General features: G+C 50.2%; 1 protein-coding gene across 5 annotated transcripts in view; it reads left to right on the plus strand.

Moving 5' to 3' along the window:
- LOC137357393 (polymeric immunoglobulin receptor-like) overlaps positions 1 to 15968 on the plus strand; it is a 43261-nt gene that overhangs the window by 4587 nt on the left and 22706 nt on the right. For all 5 annotated transcript variants that reach the window (XM_068023718.1, XM_068023720.1, XM_068023719.1 and 2 more), the window contains 4 exons: positions 3205 to 3573; positions 6234 to 6410; positions 11856 to 12224; positions 14885 to 15061. In XM_068023718.1, coding sequence (XP_067879819.1) covers positions 3205 to 3573; positions 6234 to 6410; positions 11856 to 12224; positions 14885 to 15061 — 1092 coding nt within the window. The remainder of the gene's footprint in view (positions 1 to 3204; positions 3574 to 6233; positions 6411 to 11855; positions 12225 to 14884; positions 15062 to 15968) is intronic.

The raw sequence follows: 15968 nt of genomic DNA on the forward strand, positions 1-15968 counted from the left end.
TGAGTTGAAGGTTAAGGAAGGTGGAGGATGGACAATGGGCCAGGACTGATCAGGAAGTCGTGGTCAAGATAATCGAACTGTGGTTTTTAAAACTGAAAAACAGAAATGGAGAGAGTAGGGAGGGCTCCACATTACAGTCATGGAGAAGTAACGGGCGGTTTAACACTGCGGGCACCTGGTGTCGTGTCCCTGATGGTGATGGGTGAGGGGTGGGAGGGGATTCAGTAACACAGAGAGATTAGACCAGGAGCCTGTCCAAGGCCAACTCCCAGTCACTCCCCCAGACACAAACATCGGGTACAAAGCAACATTTGTAGAGCACAAGAGGCAACCATAGAGACCGCCTCGAAACCAGGAAACAGTGGGAAAGAACAGAAAAAGAGGAATTTACAGGCTGGAATCTAATGCAGCGATACAATGTAGTTTATATATGGAATAACAGATACCCGGGAGTGAGTTACAGACTGGAATTTAATCGAGGGGTTCGGGGGGTTTAAATACAGAATAACAGATACCCGGGTGTGAGTTACAGACTGGAATCTAATCAAGGGGTTCGGGGTTTTTTTTATATCGAATAACAGATAACCGGCGGTAAGTTACAGACTGGAATCTAATCGAGGGGTTCGGGGGGTTTATATAAGGAATAATAGATACCCGGGAGTGAGTCACAGACTGGAATCTAATCGAAGGGTTCATGCGGTTTATATATAGAATAACAGATATCCGGGAGTGAGTCACAGACTGGAATCTAATCGGGGGTTCAGGGGGTTTATATATAGAATAACAGATACCCGGGAGTGAGTTACAGACTGGAATCTAATCGAGGGGATCGGGGGTTTATATATAGAATAACAGATACCCGGGTGTGAGTTACAGACTGGAATCTAATCGAGGGGTTCGGGGGGTTTATATATAGAATAACAGATACCCGGAAGTGAGTTACAGGCTGGAATCTAATCGAGGGGTTGAGGGGGTTTATATATAGAATAACAGATACCCGGGAGTGAGTTACAGACTGGAATCGTATCGAGGGGTTCAGGGGGTTTATATAAGGAATAATAGATACCCGGGAGTGAGTCACAGACTGGAATCTAATCGAAGGGTTCATGCGGTTTATATATAGAATAACAGATATCCGGGAGTGAGTCACAGACTGGAATCTAATCGAGGGGTTCGGGGGGTTTATATATGGAATAACAGATACCCAGGAGTGAGTTACAGACTGGAATCTAATCGAGAGGTTCAGGGGGTTTATATATAGAATAACAGATACCCAGGAGTGAGTTACAGACTGGAATCTAATCGAGGGGTTCGGGGGGTTTATATATGGAATAACAGATACCCGGGAGAGAGTTACAGGCTGGAATCTAATCGAGGGGTTGAGGGGGTTTATATATAGAATAACAGATACCCGGGAGTGAGTTACAGACTGGAATCGTATCGAGGGGTTCAGGGGGTTTATATATAGAATAACAGATACCCAGGAGTGAGTTACAGACTGGAATCTAATCGAGGGGTTCGGGGGGTTTATATATGGAATAACAGATACCCGGAAGTGAGTTACAGGCTGGAATCTAATCGAGGGGTTCAGGTGGTTTATATATAGAATAACAGATACCCAGGAGTGAGTTACAGACTGGAATCTAATCGAGGGGTTCGGGGGGTTTATATATGGAATAACAGATACCCGGAAGTGAGTTACAGGCTGGAATCTAATCGAGGGGTTCAGGTGGTTTATATATAGAATAACAGATACCCAGGAGTGAGTTACAGACTGGAATCTAATCGAGGGGTTCAGGGGGTTTATATATAGAATAACAGATACCCAGGAGTGAGTTACAGACTGGAATCTAATCGAGGGGTTCGGGGGGTTTATATATGGAATAACAGATACCCGGAAGTGAGTTACAGGCTGGAATCTAATCGAGGGGTTCAGGGGGTTTATATATAGAATAACAGATACCCAGGAGTGAGTTACAGACTGGAATCTAATCGAGGGGTTCAGGGGGTTTATATATAGAATAACAGATACCCAGGAGTGAGTTACAGACTGGAATCTAATCGAGGGGTTCAGGGGGTTTATATATAGAATAACAGATCCCCAGGAGTGAGTTACAGACTGGAATCTAATCGAGGGGATCGGGGGGTTTATATATGGAATAACAGATACCCGGGAGAGAGTTACAGACTGGAATCTAATCGAGGGGTTCAGGGGGTTTATATATAGAATAACAGATACCCGGGAGTAAGTTACAGACTGGAATCTAATCGAGGGGATCGGGGGGTTTTTATATAGAATAACAGATACCCGGGAGTGAGTTACAGACTGGAATCTAATCAAGGGGATCGGGGTGTTTATATATAGAATAACAGATACCCGGGAGTGAGTTACAGACTGGAATCTAATCGAGGGGTTCGGGAGGTTTATATATGGAATAACAGATACCCGGGAGAGAGTTACAGACTGGAATCTAATCGAGGGGTTCAGGGGGTTTATATATAGAATAACAGATACCCGGGAGTAAGTTACAGACTGGAATCTAATCGAGGGGATCGGGGGGTTTTTATATAGAATAACAGATACCCGGGAGTGAGTTACAGTCTGGCATCTAATTGAGGGCTTTGGGGGTTTATATATAAAATAACAGATACCCGGGAGTGAGTTACAGACTGGAATCTTATCGGGGGGTAAGCGGGGTTTATATATGGAATAACAGATACCCGGGAGTGAGTTACAGACTGGAATCTAATCGAGGGCTTTGGGGGTTTATATATAAAATAACAGATACCCGGCAGTGAGTTACAGACTGGAATCTTATCGGGGGGTTTGCGGGGTTCATATATAGAATAACAGGTTACCCAGGAGTGAGGTACAGACTGGAATCTAATCGAGGGGTTCGGGGGTTTATATATAGAATAACAGGTACCCAGGAGTGTGTTACAGGTGGCTATTTCAGATACAGGATTCCTCTATTACTGGGAGTATTCAGGAGGTTCCGAAGAAGGGTCACTGACCCGAAACGTTAACTCTGCTTCTCTTTCCACAGATGCTGCCAGACCTGCTGAGTGATTCCAGCATTTCTTGTTTTTGTTTCAGATTTCCAGCATCCGCAATATTTTGCTTGTATTCTGGAGGTAATTGTCTGTTGGTTGAGAGACTATTTATGATTCCTTAATAACCATTTGCTGTTTCCTCTCTCTCAGTGATGATAAATGGAAATGATTTCCGTGTGTTCCAGCCCCCCAGCCTGGAGGGGGTGGTCGGGCAGTCGATCATTATTCGCTGCTCATTCACTTACCCAGAAAACTACACACCCCAAAAGATTGACATTTCTTGGAGAAGACTTAATTTTCACGGAGAATTTATATTCAACACCTCAAAGGGGTACATTCACCCTGATTACCGAGGCCGGCTTGAATTCCTGGGTTCTCCATATAAGGAGAAGACCGGCACCATCAGGATAAATCAGCTGAAGCTTAGTGACTCGAACCAGTATTCCTGTCGTGTGGTGACATCAGGACACAGACCCGAGATGTGGCAAAACATCCCTGGGACATTCCTCTCAGTCCGAGGTAAACGACATTCCCATTTCTCAAACTTGACAACGTTAGGAACTGGTCTGTTCATCCCATATAGCAAAAGATGATCTGCCTAATGCAGCTGTCACCTTGACACATGGGACATCCCCGAAACGACACTCCTGTCTGTCCAGGGTCCCCGACACAGACACTCCTGTCTGTCCAGGGTCCCCGACACAGACACTCCTGTCTGTCCAGAGTCCCCGACACAGACACTCCTGTCTGGCCAGGGTCACCGACACAGACACTCCTGTCCGTCCAGAGTCCCCGACACAGACACTCCTGTCTGGCCAGGGTCCTCGACACAGACACTCCTGTCTGTTCCGGGTCCCCGACACAGACACTCCTGTCTGTCCAGGGTCACCGACACAGACACTCCTGTCTGGCCAGGGTCACCGACACAGACACTCCTGTCTGGCCAGGGTCCCCGACACAGACGGTCCTGTCTGTCCAGGGTCCGCTACACAGACACTCCTGTCTGTCCAGTGTCCCCGACACAGACACTCCTGTCTGTCCAGTGTCCCCGACACAGACACTCCTGTCTGTCCAGCGTTCCCGACACAGACACTCCTGTCTGTCCAGGGTCCCCGACACTAACAATACTGTCTGTCCAGGGTCTCTGACACAGACACTCCTGTCTGTCCAGGGTCACCGACACTCCTGTATGTCCAGGGTCCCTGACACAGACACTCCTGTCTGTCCAGGGTCACCGACACAGACACTCCTGTCTGTCCAGGGTCCCCGACATTGACACTCCTGTCTGTCCAGGGTCCCCGACACTGACACTCCTGTCTGTCCAGGGTCACCGACACAGACACTCCTGTCTGTCCAGGGTCCCCGACATTGACACTCCTGTCTGTCCAGGGTCCCCGACATTGACACTCCTGTCTGTCCAGGGTCCCCGACACTAACAATACTGTCTGTCCAGGGTCTCTGACACAGACACTCCTGTCTGTCCAGGGTCACCGACACTCCTGTATGTCCAGGGTCCCTGACACAGACACTCCTGTCTGTCCAGGGTCACCGACACAGACACTCCTGTCTGTCCAGGGTCCCCGACACTGACACTCCTGTCTGTCCAGGGTCCCCGACACTGACACTCATGTCTGTCCAGGGTCCCCGACACAGACACTCCCCTCTGTCCAGTGTCCCCGACACAGACACTTCTGTCTGTCCAGGGTTCCCGACACAGACACTCCTGTCTGTCCAGGGTTCCCGACACAGACACTCCTGTCTGGCCAGGGTCCTCAACACAGACACTCCTGTCTGGCCAGGGTCCCCGACACAGACACTCCTGTCTGGCCAGGGTCACCGACACAGACACTCCTGTCTGGCCAGGGTCACCGATACAGACACTCCTGTCTGGCCAGGGTCCTCGACACAGACACTCCTGTCTGGCCAGGGTCCCCGACACAGACACTCCTGTCTGGCCAGGGTCACCGATACAGACACTCCTATCTGGCCAGGGTCCCCGACACAGACGGTCCTGTCTGTCCAGGGTCCGCTACACAGACACTCCTGTCTGTCCAGTGTCCCCGACACAGACACTCCTGTCTGTCCAGCGTTCCCGACACAGACACTCCTGTCTGTCCAGGGTCCCCGACACCGACACTTCTGTCTGTCCAGGGTCCCCGACACAGACCCTCTTGTCTGTCCAGGGTCCCCGACACAGACACTCCTGTCTGTCCAGGGTCCCTGACATAGACACTCCAGTCTGTCCAGGGTCCCCGACACAGACCCTCTTGTCTGTCCAGGGTCCCCGACACCGACACTCCTGTCTGTCCAGGGTCCCCGACACCGACACTCCTGTCTGTCCAGGGTCCCTGACATAGACACTCTTGTCTGTCCAGGGTCCCCGACACAGACACTCCTGTCTGTCCAGGGTCCCTGACATAGACACTCTTGTCTGTCCAGGGTCCCCGACACCGACACTCCTGTCTGTCCAGGGTCCCTGACATAGACACTCTTGTCTGTCCAGGGTCCCCGACACAGACACTCCTGTCTGTCCAGCGTTCCCGACACAGACACTCCTGTCTGTCCAGGGTCCCCGACACCGACACTCCTGTCTGTCCAGGGTCCCCGACACAGACCCTCTTGTCTGTCCAGGGTCCCCGACATAGACACTCCTGTCTGTCCAGGGTCCCCGACACCTACACTCCTGTCTGTCCAGGGTCCCCGACACCGACACTCCTGTAGTCCAGGGTCCCTGACATAGACACTCTTGTCTGTCCAGGGTCCCCGACATAGACACTCCAGTCTGTCCAGCGTCCCTGACACTGACACTCCTGTCTGTCCAGGGTCCCCGACACAGACACTCCTGTCTGTCCAGGGCCCCCGACACAGACACTCCTGTCTGTCCAGGGCCCCCGACACAGACACTCCTGTCTGTCCAGGGTACCCGACACAGACACTCCTGTCTGTCCAGGGTACCCGACACAGACACTCCTGTCTGTCCAGGGTCCCCGACACAGACACTCCTGTCTGGCCAGGGCCCCCGACACAGACACTCCTGTCTGTCCAGCGTTCCCGACACAGACACTCCTGTCTGTCCAGTGTATCTAATGCTGAGTGTTCCCTGTATTTCTCGCTGTGCTCCTGGATTTTGTCCACATTCCTGTTTCCACATCATTGCTGTGGATTTCTGTATTTCACAGCGCGGGAGCCCCAAACTACAACAGCCCAGTTAACCTCCTCACTGACTGCAACATCTCCAGAAGGCAACAAACTGGGCCAGTGGGTGATCCTAATAATCAGGTCCATGCTCGCACTGGGAATACTGACGGTTGTTTGGCTGATTGGAATTTATCTGATGAGGAGAAAGAAAGTTACGGGTAATCTGAGTATTCTGACTTCATTTGTAGTTATTTAGATAAATGTGATGCTTTTTTAAAGAAGATCTGGTGTCCCTCAATAAAACCAGTGACCATCCCCCAATGTACAATCTCTGTATGACTGGGCTCCCAACATCACTACAGCCTTGGTGCAAACTGAGGTGAAATCCAGAGGTGAGGTGAGAGTGACTGCCCTTGACATCAAGGCAGCATTTGACCGAGGGTGGCATCAAGGAGCTTGGCAAAACTGGAGTTAATGGGAATCAGAGGGAAAAACTCTCCACAGGTTGGAGTCATACCTAGCACAAAGGAAGATGGTTGTGGTTGTTGGAGGTCAATCATCTCAGACCCAGGACATCTCTGCAGGAGTTCCTCAGGGTAGTGACCTAGGTCAAAACAGCTTCTGCTGCTTCATCAATGACCTTTCTTCAGTCATAAGGTCAGAAGTGGTGATGATGGCTAGTGATTGCACAATGTTCAGTAGCATTAACAACTTTTCAAGATACGGACGTAGTCCGTGGTTGCAATTGAGAAACCTGGCTGTAAAGTCAACCGTCATCGATTGGGAAACCAGCAAAGTCAAAAAGGGTGAAAGGAAGAAGAGGTTTATCAAGGAGTGGTGGGTTGGTGATACAAGGGTTGGGTTTTCAAAGCCATTGGTTGGACGAGGAAGGGAAGAGCGCGTGTGGTGAGGAGCTTGGGACGGAAGAGTTTGGAAACCTCAGAGGGACGATGACCATTATAGTATCACCAAAATAGACATAGAGGAGATGTAGAGAGAGTGAAGGTGACTGGAGGTGAGAGAGGGGTCCATCAAAACACAACGAGCATCCCGTGGCATGAGTGCAGAGATACTGGACTAGTGGGGTCATGCGCCCAGGGCTGCGTCCAGGGGCGCAGTTGGCAAATTGCCTCCAAAATGGACCCGACACTAACCCCCACCTGGCTGAAGTGAAATTGTCTCAATTTGAAGAGCTTTCCGGAAGCTCTGCAAACAGGTACAATTGATGGGAACTTGCCAATCCCAATATTTCAATCTGGCAGCATGGGCAGTTCTGTGGGTGAGGAGGGCAATAATTTCAAACCCCGCGTTCAGAGCAGAAACCCAATTTACACCTGACGTCACTTACGGTTAATATTCCTCGACCTTAGGCACTGATTCCACCGATTTCACCTCTTTGCCGCTGCTTACACAGGCCCCAAACAGGACAAACTCGAAGACAATGTAGTGATGGGTATCACTCCTTTACACCTAAGATTCCCCGATCTTTTAACACTAACTTTCCTCGGCCACGCTCGGATTTTAGCTGTTGTCTGGGAAGAAATCAGACGGAAGCTCAGAGCCCAGATCTGAGAGAGGAGGAGGGACTTGATATGAAGAGATAATTTCCCAATTGGAGACGGAAGTGGAACCAGAGAAATAGGAAGGAGAAAAACAGAACTAACTGGTCAGAAATAGTGAGTGTGTCACAAAGGCCGTCTCAGTATCCTGTGGTCTGTGAAGCCTCCTTCAGACTCACAGAGTGAGATGAGTAGCTGTCATGGACTCTGTTCTCCATCTGATCATTCTGCATCTCTCCGTCAGTGAGCAAACCAAATTTTATTTTCCTTTCTCGAGTTTCGTGCCTCCATTTTAACATCCCTGCTCTATCCATGCAGTCCCTCCCAGGGGCCTCCCACAGCTGCTCCTGGCTTTCCATTTAACACATGGATTAATCAATTGCCACCAATGTGATGCCCACCCAAGTTGAAGAGTATAGGAGGGGGAACAACAAGAACAGCAGGAAAACCTCCCAAGGTGCTCGCCAGAGGCATACGCAGAAAAGGGGCACAGTGCCAAAGCAGATATTAGGAGGAGTAACCCAAAGATAGGTCAATGAGGTGGGTCTTGAAGACAGAGAGAGGCAGAGACGTTTTAGGGATGGAATTCCAGAGTTGCGGAATGAGATGGCTGAGGGCACAGACCATAATGTTGGGGCAAAGGGAGTGAAGTCAGCACAAGAGACCGAAATTGGAAGAATGCAGATATGTCGGAGGGTTGTCGGGCTGGAGGAGGTTACAGAGATAGGGAAGGGAGGAATCGAGACCATGAAAGGATTTAAAGACGAGGATGAGAATTTTACACTGGGGGCTTTGGTGGTCTGGGAGCCAGTGTAGGTCAGCAAGCACAGTGAGAGGGGAGGTGACTGGGTGAACAGGAATTGGAGTGGATAGGGTACAGTACAGCAGAGGTTTGACAGATGAGTTGAAGGTTAAGGAAGGTGGAGGATGGACAATGGGCCAGGACTGATCAGGAAGTCGTGGTCAAGATAATCGAACTGTGGTTTTTAAAACTGAAAAACAGAAATGGAGAGAGTAGGGAGGGCTCCACATTACAGTCATGGAGAAGTAACGGGCGGTTTAACACTGCGGGCACCTGGTGTCGTGTCCCTGATGGTGATGGGTGAGGGGTGGGAGGGGATTCAGTAACACAGAGAGATTAGACCAGGAGCCTGTCCAAGGCCAACTCCCAGTCACTCCCCCAGACACAAACATCGGGTACAAAGCAACATTTGTAGAGCACAAGAGGCAACCATAGAGACCGCCTCGAAACCAGGAAACAGTGGGAAAGAACAGAAAAAGAGGAATTTACAGGCTGGAATCTAATGCAGCGATACAATGTAGTTTATATATGGAATAACAGATACCCGGGAGTGAGTTACAGACTGGAATTTAATCGAGGGGTTCGGGGGGTTTAAATACAGAATAACAGATACCCGGGTGTGAGTTACAGACTGGAATCTAATCAAGGGGTTCGGGGTTTTTTTTATATCGAATAACAGATAACCGGCGGTAAGTTACAGACTGGAATCTAATCGAGGGGTTCGGGGGGTTTATATAAGGAATAATAGATACCCGGGAGTGAGTCACAGACTGGAATCTAATCGAAGGGTTCATGCGGTTTATATATAGAATAACAGATATCCGGGAGTGAGTCACAGACTGGAATCTAATCGGGGGTTCAGGGGGTTTATATATAGAATAACAGATACCCGGGAGTGAGTTACAGACTGGAATCTAATCGAGGGGATCGGGGGTTTATATATAGAATAACAGATACCCGGGTGTGAGTTACAGACTGGAATCTAATCGAGGGGTTCGGGGGGTTTATATATAGAATAACAGATACCCGGAAGTGAGTTACAGGCTGGAATCTAATCGAGGGGTTGAGGGGGTTTATATATAGAATAACAGATACCCGGGAGTGAGTTACAGACTGGAATCGTATCGAGGGGTTCAGGGGGTTTATATAAGGAATAATAGATACCCGGGAGTGAGTCACAGACTGGAATCTAATCGAAGGGTTCATGCGGTTTATATATAGAATAACAGATATCCGGGAGTGAGTCACAGACTGGAATCTAATCGAGGGGTTCGGGGGGTTTATATATGGAATAACAGATACCCAGGAGTGAGTTACAGACTGGAATCTAATCGAGAGGTTCAGGGGGTTTATATATAGAATAACAGATACCCAGGAGTGAGTTACAGACTGGAATCTAATCGAGGGGTTCGGGGGGTTTATATATGGAATAACAGATACCCGGGAGAGAGTTACAGGCTGGAATCTAATCGAGGGGTTGAGGGGGTTTATATATAGAATAACAGATACCCGGGAGTGAGTTACAGACTGGAATCGTATCGAGGGGTTCAGGGGGTTTATATATAGAATAACAGATACCCAGGAGTGAGTTACAGACTGGAATCTAATCGAGGGGTTCGGGGGGTTTATATATGGAATAACAGATACCCGGAAGTGAGTTACAGGCTGGAATCTAATCGAGGGGTTCAGGTGGTTTATATATAGAATAACAGATACCCAGGAGTGAGTTACAGACTGGAATCTAATCGAGGGGTTCGGGGGGTTTATATATGGAATAACAGATACCCGGAAGTGAGTTACAGGCTGGAATCTAATCGAGGGGTTCAGGTGGTTTATATATAGAATAACAGATACCCAGGAGTGAGTTACAGACTGGAATCTAATCGAGGGGTTCAGGGGGTTTATATATAGAATAACAGATACCCAGGAGTGAGTTACAGACTGGAATCTAATCGAGGGGTTCGGGGGGTTTATATATGGAATAACAGATACCCGGAAGTGAGTTACAGGCTGGAATCTAATCGAGGGGTTCAGGGGGTTTATATATAGAATAACAGATACCCAGGAGTGAGTTACAGACTGGAATCTAATCGAGGGGTTCAGGGGGTTTATATATAGAATAACAGATACCCAGGAGTGAGTTACAGACTGGAATCTAATCGAGGGGTTCAGGGGGTTTATATATAGAATAACAGATCCCCAGGAGTGAGTTACAGACTGGAATCTAATCGAGGGGATCGGGGGGTTTATATATGGAATAACAGATACCCGGGAGAGAGTTACAGACTGGAATCTAATCGAGGGGTTCAGGGGGTTTATATATAGAATAACAGATACCCGGGAGTAAGTTACAGACTGGAATCTAATCGAGGGGATCGGGGGGTTTTTATATAGAATAACAGATACCCGGGAGTGAGTTACAGACTGGAATCTAATCAAGGGGATCGGGGTGTTTATATATAGAATAACAGATACCCGGGAGTGAGTTACAGACTGGAATCTAATCGAGGGGTTCGGGAGGTTTATATATGGAATAACAGATACCCGGGAGAGAGTTACAGACTGGAATCTAATCGAGGGGTTCAGGGGGTTTATATATAGAATAACAGATACCCGGGAGTAAGTTACAGACTGGAATCTAATCGAGGGGATCGGGGGGTTTTTATATAGAATAACAGATACCCGGGAGTGAGTTACAGTCTGGCATCTAATTGAGGGCTTTGGGGGTTTATATATAAAATAACAGATACCCGGGAGTGAGTTACAGACTGGAATCTTATCGGGGGGTAAGCGGGGTTTATATATGGAATAACAGATACCCGGGAGTGAGTTACAGACTGGAATCTAATCGAGGGCTTTGGGGGTTTATATATAAAATAACAGATACCCGGCAGTGAGTTACAGACTGGAATCTTATCGGGGGGTTTGCGGGGTTCATATATAGAATAACAGGTTACCCAGGAGTGAGGTACAGACTGGAATCTAATCGAGGGGTTCGGGGGTTTATATATAGAATAACAGGTACCCAGGAGTGTGTTACAGGTGGCTATTTCAGATACAGGATTCCTCTATTACTGGGAGTATTCAGGAGGTTCCGAAGAAGGGTCACTGACCCGAAACGTTAACTCTGCTTCTCTTTCCACAGATGCTGCCAGACCTGCTGAGTGATTCCAGCATTTCTTGTTTTTGTTTCAGATTTCCAGCATCCGCAATATTTTGCTTGTATTCTGGAGGTAATTGTCTGTTGGTTGAGAGACTATTTATGATTCCTTAATAACCATTTGCTGTTTCCTCTCTCTCAGTGATGATAAATGGAAATGATTTCCGTGTGTTCCAGCCCCCCAGCCTGGAGGGGGTGGTCGGGCAGTCGATCATTATTCGCTGCTCATTCACTTACCCAGAAAACTACACACCCCAAAAGATTGACATTTCTTGGAGAAGACTTAATTTTCACGGAGAATTTATATTCAACACCTCAAAGGGGTACATTCACCCTGATTACCGAGGCCGGCTTGAATTCCTGGGTTCTCCATATAAGGAGAAGACCGGCACCATCAGGATAAATCAGCTGAAGCTTAGTGACTCGAACCAGTATTCCTGTCGTGTGGTGACATCAGGACACAGACCCGAGATGTGGCAAAACATCCCTGGGACATTCCTCTCAGTCCGAGGTAAACGACATTCCCATTTCTCAAACTTGACAACGTTAGGAACTGGTCTGTTCATCCCATATAGCAAAAGATGATCTGCCTAATGCAGCTGTCACCTTGACACATGGGACATCCCCGAAACGACACTCCTGTCTGTCCAGGGTCCCCGACACAGACACTCCTGTCTGTCCAGGGTCCCCGACACAGACACTCCTGTCTGTCCAGAGTCCCCGACACAGACACTCCTGTCTGGCCAGGGTCACCGACACAGACACTCCTGTCCGTCCAGAGTCCCCGACACAGACACTCCTGTCTGGCCAGGGTCCTCGACACAGACACTCCTGTCTGTTCCGGGTCCCCGACACAGACACTCCTGTCTGTCCAGGGTCACCGACACAGACACTCCTGTCTGGCCAGGGTCACCGACACAGACACTCCTGTCTGGCCAGGGTCCCCGACACAGACGGTCCTGTCTGTCCAGGGTCCGCTACACAGACACTCCTGTCTGTCCAGTGTCCCCGACACAGACACTCCTGTCTGTCCAGTGTCCCCGACACAGACACTCCTGTCTGTCCAGCGTTCCCGACACAGACACTCCTGTCTGTCCAGGGTCCCCGACACTAACAATACTGTCTGTCCAGGGTCTCTGACACAGACACTCCTGTCTGTCCAGGGTCACCGACACTCCTGTATGTCCAGGGTCCCTGACACAGACACTCCTGTCTGTCCAGGGTCACCGACACAGACACTCCTGTCTGTCCAGGGTCCCCGACATTGACACTCCTGTCTGTCCAGGGTCCCCGACACTGACACTCCTGTCTGTCCAGGGTCACCGACACAGACACTCCTGTCTGTCCAGGGTCCCCGACATTGACACTCCTGTCTGTCCAGGGTCCCCGACATTGACACTCCTGTCTGTCCAGGGTCCCCGACACTAACAATACTGTCTGTCCAGGGTCTCTGACACAGACACTCCTGTCTGTCCAGGGTCACCGACACTCCTGTATGTCCAGGGTCCCTGACACAGACACTCCTGTCTGTCCAGGGTCACCGACACAGACACTCCTGTCTGTCCAGGGTCCCCGACACTGACACTCCTGTCTGTCCAGGGTCCCCGACACTGACACTCATGTCTGTCCAGGGTCCCCGACACAGACACTCCCCTCTGTCCAGTGTCCCCGACACAGACACTTCTGTCTGTCCAGGGTTCCCGACACAGACACTCCTGTCTGTCCAGGGTTCCCGACACAGACACTCCTGTCTGGCCAGGGTCCTCAACACAGACACTCCTGTCTGGCCAGGGTCCCCGACACAGACACTCCTGTCTGGCCAGGGTCACCGACACAGACACTCCTGTCTGGCCAGGGTCACCGATACAGACACTCCTGTCTGGCCAGGGTCCTCGACACAGACACTCCTGTCTGGCCAGGGTCCCCGACACAGACACTCCTGTCTGGCCAGGGTCACCGATACAGACACTCCTATCTGGCCAGGGTCCCCGACACAGACGGTCCTGTCTGTCCAGGGTCCGCTACACAGACACTCCTGTCTGTCCAGTGTCCCCGACACAGACACTCCTGTCTGTCCAGCGTTCCCGACACAGACACTCCTGTCTGTCCAGGGTCCCCGACACCGACACTTCTGTCTGTCCAGGGTCCCCGACACAGACCCTCTTGTCTGTCCAGGGTCCCCGACACAGACACTCCTGTCTGTCCAGGGTCCCTGACATAGACACTCCAGTCTGTCCAGGGTCCCCGACACAGACCCTCTTGTCTGTCCAGGGTCCCCGACACCGACACTCCTGTCTGTCCAGGGTCCCCGACACCGACACTCCTGTCTGTCCAGGGTCCCTGACATAGACACTCTTGTCTGTCCAGGGTCCCCGACACAGACACTCCTGTCTGTCCAGGGTCCCTGACATAGACACTCTTGTCTGTCCAGGGTCCCCGACACCGACACTCCTGTCTGTCCAGGGTCCCTGACATAGACACTCTTGTCTGTCCAGGGTCCCCGACACAGACACTCCTGTCTGTCCAGCGTTCCCGACACAGACACTCCTGTCTGTCCAGGGTCCCCGACACCGACACTCCTGTCTGTCCAGGGTCCCCGACACAGACCCTCTTGTCTGTCCAGGGTCCCCGACATAGACACTCCTGTCTGTCCAGGGTCCCCGACACCTACACTCCTGTCTGTCCAGGGTCCCCGACACCGACACTCCTGTAGTCCAGGGTCCCTGACATAGACACTCTTGTCTGTCCAGGGTCCCCGACATAGACACTCCAGTCTGTCCAGCGTCCCTGACACTGACACTCCTGTCTGTCCAGGGTCCCCGACACAGACACTCCTGTCTGTCCAGGGCCCCCGACACAGACACTCCTGTCTGTCCAGGGCCCCCGACACAGACACTCCTGTCTGTCCAGGGTACCCGACACAGACACTCCTGTCTGTCCAGGGTACCCGACACAGACACTCCTGTCTGTCCAGGGTCCCCGACACAGACACTCCTGTCTGGCCAGGGCCCCCGACACAGACACTCCTGTCTGTCCAGCGTTCCCGACACAGACACTCCTGTCTGTCCAGTGTATCTAATGCTGAGTGTTCCCTGTATTTCTCGCTGTGCTCCTGGATTTTGTCCACATTCCTGTTTCCACATCATTGCTGTGGATTTCTGTATTTCACAGCGCGGGAGCCCCAAACTACAACAGCCCAGTTAACCTCCTCACTGACTGCAACATCTCCAGAAGGCAACAAACTGGGCCAGTGGGTGATCCTAATAATCAGGTCCATGCTCGCACTGGGAATACTGACGGTTGTTTGGCTGATTGGAATTTATCTGATGAGGAGAAAGAAAGTTACGGGTAATCTGAGTATTCTGACTTCATTTGTAGTTATTTAGATAAATGTGATGCTTTTTTAAAGAAGATCTGGTGTCCCTCAATAAAATCAGTGACCATCCCCCAATGTACAATCTCTGTATGACTGGGCTCCCAACATCACTACAGCCTTGGTGCAAACTGAGCTGAAATCCAGAGGTGAGGTGAGAGTGAGTGCCCTTGAACAGCAAGGCAGCATTTGACCGAGGGTGGCATCAAGGAGCCCTAGCAAAATTGGAGTCAATGGGAATCAGAGGGAAAAACTCTTTGCTGGTTGGAGTCATACCTAGCACAAAGGAAGATGGTTGTGGTTGTTGGAGGTCAATCGTCTCAGACCCAGGACATCACTGCAGGAGTTCCTCAGGGTAGTGTCCTCGGCCCAACCATCTTCAGTTGCTTCATCAATGACTTTCCCTCCAACATAAGGTCAGAAGTGGTGATGATGGCTGAGGATTGCACAATGTTCAGTAACATTCACAACTTTTCAAGATACAGAGGTAGTCCGTGTCCACATACAGCAAGACCTGGACAATATTCAGGCTTGGGCTGATAAGTGACAAGTAACATTTGTGCCACACAAGTGCCAGGCAATGACCATCTCCAACAAGAGAGAATCTAACCATCTCCCCTTGACATTCAATGGCATTACCATCACTTAATCCACCACCATTAACATCCTGGGGGTTACCATTGACCAGAAACTAAACTGGACCAGCTACATAAATACCGTGGCTACAAGAGCAGGTCAGAGGCTGGGAGTTCTGCGGTAATTAACTCACCCCCTGACTCCCCAAAGCCTGTCCACCATCTACAAGGCACTGGTCAGGAGTGTGATGAAATACTCTTCACTTGCCTGGATGGGTGCAGCTCCAAAAACAGTCAAGAGTCTTGA

Source organism: Heterodontus francisci, chromosome 48 (genome assembly GCF_036365525.1).
Source record: "Heterodontus francisci isolate sHetFra1 chromosome 48, sHetFra1.hap1, whole genome shotgun sequence".
NCBI classification, from domain to species: Eukaryota; Metazoa; Chordata; class Chondrichthyes; order Heterodontiformes; family Heterodontidae; genus Heterodontus; species Heterodontus francisci.